This window comes from Nannospalax galili, unplaced genomic scaffold (assembly GCF_000622305.1).
Source record: "Nannospalax galili isolate Female #2095 unplaced genomic scaffold, S.galili_v1.0 scaffold810, whole genome shotgun sequence".
Classification (NCBI taxonomy): domain Eukaryota; kingdom Metazoa; phylum Chordata; class Mammalia; order Rodentia; family Spalacidae; genus Nannospalax; species Nannospalax galili.
Genome location: NW_008329132.1, coordinates 2,368,441 through 2,379,129, shown reverse-complemented (window position 1 = coordinate 2,379,129; position 10,689 = coordinate 2,368,441). Strand labels below are relative to the sequence as shown.

The 10,689-nt window shown below is 47.8% G+C and overlaps 1 protein-coding gene across 1 annotated transcript in view; it reads right to left on the bottom strand.

The window, feature by feature from the left end:
* Clrn3 (clarin 3) overlaps nucleotides 1–3,062 on the bottom strand; it is an 18,299-nt gene extending 15,237 nt beyond the window's left edge. Inside the window, exon 1 of the mRNA XM_008832127.2 lies at nucleotides 2,745–3,062. Within this exon, the coding sequence (XP_008830349.1) occupies nucleotides 2,745–2,973 (229 nt within the window). The 5' untranslated portion in view covers nucleotides 2,974–3,062. The remainder of the gene's footprint in view (nucleotides 1–2,744) is intronic.
* Between the last annotated feature and the right edge of the window lie 7,627 nt (nucleotides 3,063–10,689).

Genomic DNA, 10,689 nt, shown 5'->3' with positions numbered 1-10,689 from the left:
TTGGTAGGGCCTAGAGAGATGGCTCAGAAGTTAAGAGCACTGACTGCTCTTGTAGAGGACCTGGGTTTGATTCCTAGCACCCACATAACAGCTTTGAACTGTCCTTAGCTCCAGTTCCAGGGGAATCTGAAGCCCTCTTCTGACCTCCGTGGCATTGCACGACACGGGTGGGTGCACTTACACATGCAGGAAATACACTCATACACATAAAAATAAAAATAATAAATGAAAAAAAGAAAGAAATAGCAAAGATCGTCTGCTTAGGACTAGACAGAGTAGACCTGTCACTTATCTGGGTGTTGGACAAGCCAGGACCCATGAGCTCACCATCAGTCCAATTTCACAGCAGGAATTTCCCAACTGGGACTACCTAGGCACCTCTTCACTCACTGACCTGCTGTTAGCTGTATTATCTTGACACTTTGCAAGCAGATATTGTCATACATTCTGCTCTTTATTTAAAAATCTACAGCCTGACCGGGTGTGGTGGTGCACGCCTTTAACTCCAGCACTTGGGAGGCAGAGGCAGGCTCTGTGAGTTCAAGGCCAGCCTGATCTACATAGTGAGTTCCAGGACAGCTGGGGCTACAGGGAGACCCTGTCTCAAAAAGACCAAAAAATAAAAAAATAAAAAATCTACAGCCTGAACAGACACAATATGTTAGACCCCATGCAGAATACAGGAGGGCCTGGTGATATGCACTATGGCCCGAGGATTTCAGTATGTCCTGACCCTAGCACTGAATCAAATATGCTTGACTACCCAAGGGGAGCCGTCAACTCACCTGTATTGGGCAGGGGAACACGGTTTATGCAGACGCCATTTGCTCTTAACAACGGGCTTCCTATTTGGACTGTGGACATGGCTTGCTGGCAGGACAGCCCCGTTCCTCACTGTAAATACTGTATTCTGCAGACAGGGGAACCCTTCGAGGAGTCTTAGCACCTGAATGCAGCAGAAGGGTTCTGGGGCCGTGACTTCCTGTCTAAGAGAACTGTTCGCATGTATTCCAGGTTCAATCATTACTACCTTACCACTGTCATGGCACAAAAGCAGTTCTAAGAGGCTGTTAGGTGCCAACCAGCACAACTGTGCAGTGCCCTTCATCACCTGGTTCACCTTCTGTGACATTTGGAGGTTGTGCAGTGAGGTATGGGGTGAATAGTGTGGCTTTCTAGTAACAGAGTGAAAACATAGAGCCAGGCAAAGGCAGTGCAAAGATTCCACATCTGCTGTTCCCAGGCTTAAAGTGCCCAGCTGGCACTGACCCCAAGCAATGTACTACTGCTATCCCTGCTCTCGAGACACCAGCATGCTCAACGCTGTCACACAGAACTTTTAAGCCAGACCTGACCTACCCTTCTCTGGGCCTCTCTGACTAGAGAGTGAGTCAGAGCGTCCACTAAGGCCTTCGATCCCCAGGTGGAATCAACTGCTCCCAGTTCAACTTTGAAAACCAAAGAGGTTTCTGTCTCAAATTTAAAATGTTTAATTGTGCCCAGGGATCTACACACAAGCACACTTTTTGTTTGGAAAACAATATCCCTGAGAGTTAGGTAAGTCTTTGAAATCTTAGCTCCTGGTTGTAGGTGTTCCTACTCTCCTGAGAGGCTGTGTCCCAAACAGGGGAGGTGAGGTGGCAGCTGAAACCCAGGGAACACATGGCTTTTACTACCAGCCAAAAGACATATTCACAGCTTGCAAACATAACCATGCTGTCCTGGATTTAAGGAAACCATTCCATTAATGGAATCATAACCTAGAGCTCAATCCTAGATTACAACATGGGGATTGAATCTTACATTTGTGTAAGGTAGAAGATGGTGCACATTTATAAGCTAAAAGACAATGATTCTGTACTACCTGGGAATGCCTGTACATACCTGCACATCTCACTGTTCAAAACAAAGCCCACTTACATGCTATATCATTTTTTTTTTGAGACAGGGTCTCACTATGTAGCTCTGGCTGGCCTAGAACTCACAGAGATCTACCTGCCTCTGCCTCTGAGTGCTGGGATTAAAGGTGTGCGCCACAACGTCTAGCCAAAGATGTGTTCATTTGTTTTTTTTTTTCAAAAGTCACAACTCTAGATATCAAACTCCAAAATTCAAGTAACTACACCAGCTTATCCATCTCATCAATTTCTTATTTTACACACATTAAGAGCAAAACATTATTGTACAAGAATTGGGAAAAATGGGAATTTCTGAAAGATACGATTCATAGAATTAATAGGAATTAAATCTCATTCCCATCAACGAGATGTTCTGGATATAAGAGTGCAGATTCAACCTAGGTTGGGGAAAGCTGAGGACTAGAAACTTGATGTGGATTCCGTTCTCTGTCTCGCCCTTTCCCTACATTATTGCTCACAAAGTTCTGGACCGAGGTTGTTGCCCTAAGTCAAAATCATGATCAATGCACTTAAAAATGCTTCTCCTGCCAGCTCCAAATACCATGAAGCTGCCAGATACTCTCAATTATTTACTCATCAATAAAATAGGTACCGTTCAAACCCAGATGCTACTAGAGCGATTTAGACTCTCATGATAACAGATAACCAGAGCCCAGGAAACTGAAATAATGGTGAATGCCTCTTCAAAATTGTGAGTTACGTCAATGACAGGCCAATTCGGTGCTTTGAGAAAATTAGTTTCGACTGGTTATTTGCCCCAAATATGAAATAACATGAATCGTATTTATGTTTCCTATCCCTCATTCAAATGAGATTATTATTTACCTTCAAAGTTTTTGTCCAGTTCTTGGAGTCCTTCTCTCAAATCTTGGGTACTCACACCACCAAAAAGCCCATAGGAGATGGCAATGGTGCCATTGGAGATCATGTCTGTGAAGACAATTGTGCTGGTGACCCATGCTTGTGTCCCCAGAATTGAGCAGATGACAGCCACGGAACCCAGGCTTGTGACAAAGCCGGAGAGGAACATCAATGTTTTCTGAGTGGTCGGCATTTTCTCAGGAAAACGAGCTCCCTGGGGCAAAACAACAAGGATCTCAGAATGTTTTCAGGCCTGATCATTTGGAGTCTGGTGTTTAGAAAGGAAGTCTAGTCCTTTGTGAATATAAGCCCTTCATAGGAAGGGTTTTGCTATTGAACGTTGAACTGTGAACACAGTCATAAAGATCTGCAGAAGCTGAACTTTGGTCTGGAATAAACAGTTGCTATGGTTGCAGCCACCCAGCATGAATGAGGGACAGGCATGGTCTTCCCAGGACTTCCTCAATCACATGATTAATTTATAACCTTTGTCTTGCCATGGAAGCCGGGTCAACCACAGTGTTAGGACATAACTGAGTGCCTAGATAACAAGAGTGTAGACCCGTACCCCCGAAGGGATAGTGTAAAGCCGCAAGAGTCGCCTTACCAGGGCTGGAGAGATGGCTCAGCGGTTAAGAGCACTGGCTGCTCTTGCAGAGGACCTGGGTTTGGTTCCCAGAACCCACAGGGTGGCTAACAACCATCTGTAACTCCAGCTTCAGAGGATCTGACACCCTCAACTGGCCTCTGCAAGCATATGTAAGGTGCACTTACCTGCAGGCCAAACACTCATACACAAAATAAAAATTAATTAATTAAGAATAATTCACTTATTGATGGTGGATTTATTCCTTACCACTACTCCCAAATGAGACCCCAAGCCTTAGTCAAGGTCCTAAGGTGCGAGAGGGGAAAGGCTTAACCTTCTTCTAGGTTATTCTCAGACCTTATTGGGGAGATGTGTCCTTCAAATCCCTCTTCCAAACAACAGCCTATTTGCACACTATTTAAATGATGACTCGGGAGGGTAGGTCTTCACGTCTTTGATACCCTGGTGGAAGTGGTTCTGAACACTCTTAGATTTCCGTAACTCAAGCCTGCTCTGTCCACTGGTTAACAGTCTACCAATGGTCATTTCTGATCCTCAGAGAAACTCACCCCCTCATTTCTTGAGATGATAAACAGGTTCACAACATAGTTTGCATTTCTCTTTTTATCATGTTCCTCAATTACACAGGGAAATTGTAAATGCACATCAGCAGTCCGAAGTCCTCTCACAAAACTTACCTGTGGGATGAGCTGATTGTCTTCCCCTTAAGGGTAGAACATAGACTTAGTGGCTTCACTTCCCTGGGAAAGGGATACATACAAATAATTACTAAAAAATGAGACAGTATTTAAAATCATGGTTAATATCCACTATAGCCAGGACAAAGGGATAAAGGGATAGCAAACTTCTCCTGCTAAACACACACACACACACACACACACACACACACACACACACATGAACAAATGAAGTCAAGTCACCACATTCTAATCTCTGCCTTGAGAATGCCTCTAACTGCAGCTTGAAGGGAAGCAGGAACAAGAGTCCTTTAGTTTCTGGCTAAGAACAGAAATCAAGCTTTATGGCCTCTACCAGGTGGAAAGTACGGGGCACAATTCCAATTATGCACAAATGTGGCTCTGGACACCATCCTGAATCCTCTGACATCTTCAGTCTAACGCTGAGCTGTGCATTAACAGGATGAGACTCCAAGGCCAGTGGGAAAATAGCTCTTGAGGGCTGTGAGCATCACAGAGATCCCAGCGGTGGAACTGTGCTGGAAGTCTTCAAAGTTCCACTCAACCAGGGTAGAAAAGCCTTGGGAGATGCCTTAGGCATTCAGGGCAGAACGAAGAAGGAATAGCCTTAAGCCTAGCACCTTGGCCTGGGGGATGGGTGTCTGTAGATACATTCTGAGGAGTTAAAGCTCTTCTAGACTCTCAAGAACTTCGCCTTCAGCTAACAAGGAGAAATTATGAACAGTAGACTAGAATAAAAATAGAGAAGGAAAATAGCAAGGCCTCCCTCCCCCGAATAGAACAGAAACACACTCAAAGATAACATAAACATTAAAGGTAGTAAGCAAAGACTCAAAATGCATTATAGGGGAGAGAGGACTCAGTAGTTAAGAGCACTGGCTGTTCTTGCAGAAGACCTGGGTTCAAACCCCAGCATCCACATGGTGGCTAAGAACTGTCATAACTCTAGTTCCAAGGAATCTGATGCCCTCTTCTGACTTCCTTGGGCACTGCACAGCATGGGTGCACTTGCAGAATCAAGTGAAGTTCTGTGACCTAAAATTCCAACATCTGAGATGAAACAATCACAGAATGAATTTAACAGGAGATGAACCACCATGGGGGGGGGGGGTTGGTAAGTGACAAGCTTTGCAATGGGAACTGAACAAACTCGTTGAGGAAAACAGCTCACAAATTTAAAATGTAAAAGCCTGGGTGATCTGATGGACAGTATTAGGAGACATCGTGTGCATATTATTGCAGTCCCAGAAGTGGGAGGAGAAAGAAACATTTTTGAAGGAATAATAGCTGAAAATCTGCAACTTGGATAAACTTTAAACCAAGGAGATAGGGGCTGGAGAGATGGGTCAGCAGGAAGGAGCACTTGCTGATCTCTCACAGGATTAGAGTTTGGTTCCCAGCACCCATGTCTGCTTGCTCACAACAGCAACTCCAGTTCCAGGAAATCCTATATGTCTGGACTTGATGGGCACAGACACACACATATATACACAATTAAAAATAATATCTTAGGGGCTGGTGAGATGGCTCAGCGGTTAAGAGCAATGGCTGCTCTTGCAGAGGACCTGGGTTTGATTCCAGCACCCACATGGTGGCTAACAACAGTCTGTAACTCCAGTCCAGGGGAATCTGATGCTCGTTTCAGACCTCTGCAGGCATTGCACAATACAGGTGTACTAACACACATGCAGGCAATATGCTCATACACATAAAATAAAAATGATAAATAAAATATTTTTTAAAATAATATCTTAAACCAAGAAGACCGAAAGAAAGCCATGAGACACATTGAAATCAAATTTCTAAAAACAGTGATAAGGAGAAAAAGAATTAAAACTAGAGGAAACCATGCATTACCTAACCATAGATAGCAATAAAGAACGAATCTCAAAAAGATTTTGCTGTGTAAAAGAAACTAGAAATAACAGAGCGTATACAGAGCCATCTGCCTATATATAATGCACTATATAATCACATTCTGTAAAGAGCTAGAGCAGTCAGAACTATCTATGGTAACAGACGTCAGAACAATGGTAGTCCTTGGCCGGGTTGGATCGTTTTCTGGAAAGGAAAGGGAGGAGACTTTCTATGGGATGAAAATTCCAGTGTGTATGTGTGTGGGGTGTGTGTGTGCATGGGGTTTCTTGTGTGTATACCTTTATGTGTATATATTCATGTGTGTGCATAAGTGAGCAGTTGTGTGTGTGTGTGCATTGAGGTTGCTTGTGTGTGTGTAGCTATGTGTACATGTGTGTGCATGGGGAGGTGCATATGTGTGTAGCTATGTCTGTGTGTATATGCTGCTGTATGTGTTGTGTATGTAGGTGTGTGTGCATGGGGGTTGCTTGTGTATGGCTATGTGTGTATGTGCACAACTATGTGTGTATACATGCATGTGTGTGCATAAGTGAACAGTTGTGTGTGTAGATGTGTGTGCATGGGGGTTGCTTGTGTGTGTGCATATGTGTGTGCATGGGGAGGTGCATGCATGTGTAGCTATGTCTGTGTGTGTATGCTGCTGTGTGTGTTGTATATGTGTAGGTGTGTGTGCACAGGGGTTGCGTGTATAGTTATGTGTGCATATGTGTGTGCACGGCGAGGTACATGTGTGTGTAGCTATGTCTGTGTGTGTATATGCTGCTGTGTGTGTTATGTGTGGGTAGGTGTGTGTGCATGGGGGTTGTGTGTGTAGCTATGTGTGCATATGTGTGTACATGACGAGGTAGCTATGTCTGTGTGCATATGTGCTGTTGTGTGTGTTGTGTGCATGTAGGTGTGTGTGCATGGGGGTTGTTTGTATATGTGTAGCTATATGTGCATGTATGTTTGCATGGGGAGGTGTATGTGTGTGTGTGTGTGTGTGTTGTATGTATGTGCATGTAGGCTGTGGTCAACCACTGGTGTAGCTCCTCAGGAGCCATCCACCTTGTTTTTAAATTTTTTGGATTTTTTTTAATGTGTATAAATGTTTGCCTGCATGTATGTAAGTGCACCCATGCAGTGAAATGCCCATGGAGGCTAGAAGAAGGCATCAGATCCCCTGGAACTGGAGTTACAGACGGTTGTTAGCCACCACGTTGGTGCTGAAAACAGAACTCAGCTCCTCTGGAAGAGCAGCCAATGCTCTTAAGCACTGAGCCAGCTCTCCAGCACCCCACCATGGTTTGGACACAGGGTCTCTCACTGGGACCTGGGCTTACTTATTTGGCTAGACTACTTGGCCACTGACGGCTCTACCAGTATCTACCACCCCAGGGCTGGGATTGCTTACCTGGGTGCTAGGGATTGAACTTAGGTTCCCAGTCTTGTAAGACAGGCACTTTACCAGCCGAGCTACCTCTCCAGCCCCCAAATGTCATAGTCCTGGTGAGCCACAACGGAGGATCAGGCATTCAAGGCCATCCTTGGCTGTATATTGAGTTTGAGGCCGATCCTGGCTACATGAGATCCTGTGTCAAAAAAAAAAGTTATTGCAGAGATATCCAGTAGTCACTCCTTGAGTATAATGGAAGAGAGAGCACATGGTCTAGTGTTGGTACAGTCCCGGAAACTGCCTGGATTGGGATGGAATGGCATCCTGAGGAAAGGAACACAGCCAGGTGCATAAGAGAACTCAAGAGCAGAGGACAGTACACAGGCCTCAGATGGGCTCCGATAGGCAGAAGAACCTGTGGCCCTAGAGGGGCTATGGTCCAGGTCTTAAAAGACAAAGGTGATGGGGCGTTCAGGATGCTATGAGGCAGCAAGGTCCTGGAAGTCTAGAAAGCGGGGAGGGGAATTCGCTGTTGATAGGAGCCAGGAGCCCAAGCAAGAAGCAAAGACACCAAAAAAGGGTAGTGTCTGTATGACAGGGTGTCTTGGGCTCCAGAAGCTGTTCAGGAATACCACTTAGTTCCTAGAAAAAGCTTTGGGGTCCAACAGGGCAGAGATTACTGGGAAAGACAGCCGTCTGCCTCCTCCTCATCTTCTCAAGGCTGTTACTTTCCAACAGCAGATGTCTGACAAAGGCAACACATTCCCTCTTCGGTGGGTCTCTGCTTCCCCAGCTCTACCCCGGCAGTGTTAACAAGCTCAACTGTGCTTATCAGGGCTTTGAAATTGTCACCTCCTTGTAAATCAGCTGGGCTCTGCAGCCCAAACGGCAGGAAAATCCAGAGGTTACTGGGCCACTTGGCCACAGCTAACTTGGAATGTTCTTTGAGGACACATTCAGGAGGGAGCCACCAGTCCCACTTGAGTCTGGGGAGGTGACAGCGTTGCTTGATATTACTGTCCTCCTCTGCTCTGCCAGCCCACTTGCTCACTGACATCTGACTATTGGGTGTGCCTGATGCTGCAGGATCAGAGAAGATGGAGAGAGGCTAGCCTGGGCTGGTGGAGCTTCCAGCCCTGGGGCAAAGGAAGAGGGTAAAGACAGATACCCAGAGAGCAAATAAACCCCCAAATACCCACAGTCAATGATGAGGATCATGGAAGAGGAGATGGACAGGAGGCCATTGGGAAGGCAATGGGTAAGAAGGTATCAAAGGGGGAAGTGTCCAGGTAGAAAGGGGCTTGTCTCAGACACTGAGAAAAGGAACCAAGGTTGGAACAGGTGACCAGGAGCTCAGGGGCCACCAGGCAAGTTGGGCACAGCCTTGATGCAGTTTGGGCTTTATTCTGGATGGAGGGTTTTAAAAAAATATGTATTATTTTTATATTATGTGTATGAATGTATTGCATGTTTGTTAAGTGCACCCATGTCATGTAATGCCTTCAGAGGGCAGAAGAGGGCGGCGGGTCCCCTGGAACTGGAGTTAAAGTTGGTTGCTAGTAGCCATGTGAGTGCTGGGAATGGAATCACCGCCCTGGGCAAGAGCAGCCAGAGCTCTTAACCGCTGACCCACTCGCCAGCCTCCTGGATGGAGATTTTATTTAAGCAGGGGTCTGAGATCAGATGTAGAGAAACTAGACAGGAAATAGACTTGGAGATGAATTAGAGACAGAGGTGAAGGTCAAGAAATTAAGAGCAAGGACTGGATCCACGGTGACAGGAGAAGCTGGGGGGAACTGAGCTTGCAGAAGAGGTCTGGGAACCCACCTTAGCTATGCTCATGGCTGGTGTTTGCCGGGCTGGATAGGCCCCCAGCAGCAGGGGCATAGGGGCCAGGAGGAAGGCTGTGCTCGGTCCGAGGGGTGTGGCGGCAGGTCTGTGCAGGGCCGGAAGTGAGGCCAAGCTCGCTTCTCCAATAGCTTTACACATTTTGCACCATGGGAAGGGAAGTGCATTCTCAGCAAGACAATGGGTCTTTAAGCTTCCAGTCTGCAGCTCTGTCAGTATGACTGCTGAGGATTGAGAAAGGTGAGGGGACACCCCTAACTGCCTCTTTCTCTCCAATCATTCATTCATGAGCTTAATGAGCAAGGTCCCTACCACAGAATGTAGTATCTTCATGAGGCTGTGCCTTGGCCCAACCCCACCCAAAAGGTCCAGAACCAAGCCGGGTACCACGGTTCTGTCGCCCTTTCTGCCCTTCAGAAGGAATGTCTTTGCTCTCTGTTCGTTTCTGTTGCTGTGATAGAATACCCTGACCATAAGCAACTGGGGAAGAAAGGGTTTCCTGGCTGCAGTCCATTACTCTGGGTAAGTCAAGGCAGGAGCTTAAAGCTTCAGGTCTACGGTTGAGACGAGAGAGCGCAGACTGGGTCCAGCTTGCTTGAGGTCATCCCGGTTTCTCTTAGAAGCCCCTGGCCAAGGAATGGTGCCGCCCATGGTAGGCTGGGTCTTCCAGTATCAATGAGCAATCAAGACAATCCAGCACAGACGTGCCCACAGGCCAACCTGATCTAGACAATTCCTCCACGAGGCTCCCCTCCCAGGTGATTCCGGCTGTGTCAAACTGGCAGGTAAAATTAACGAGCGGAGTCAGGAGAAATGAAAAAACAGGAAGCCCAGTCCCTGCCCTGAGCGCCTCTGTGCGTCTTCAGCTCTGCGGGGAACTTTCCTTGCTGCCTGTACACGCTCCAGCACCCACCATGGGGCGCCACGCACCCTTTTCTGGGAGGGCGTGTCTGTTCCCGGACAGCCCGCAGGTCTACCGACTTCTCCCAAGCAGGGCCGGTGTGGGGAGCCGCAGGACCTAAACTGTGTCCCCAGCCAGACCATGTCCTGGTGTCCAGGGCCAAGGCTGGACAGGAAGGGCCCTGAATCTTCTTTCGGGCTAGTCTAAATGCCGTCACCCCTTGACACCCTCTTTGACACTCTGGGTCCAGAGAGGGGACAGGGGCGCCCCAGAATCAGGACACCAGCCTGGTGTCCTCGGGGTGGAGACTGCGCGGGCCGGGCGGGGCTGGCGCCCTGGGGAGGGCAGGGCCGGGGTGCGCTCCCGGGGCCCGGCACCAGGCGTCGCAGTCGCAGCTCGCAGCGCACGGGCCCCGCCCCCGCCGCGGAGCCCGAGCCTGAGCGGGAGCCGGAGCCCAGCGGAGGAGGCTGCTGGACCTGGCGGGACAGATTTCCTGCTCGGTGGCGGAGCAGCGGGCTGCGAGCGGCGCCCAGACCTCGTTGCACCGGCGCGCGCCCTCCACCCTCCCTCGCGTGGGCGGGGACCGCGGGCGCCCCGGA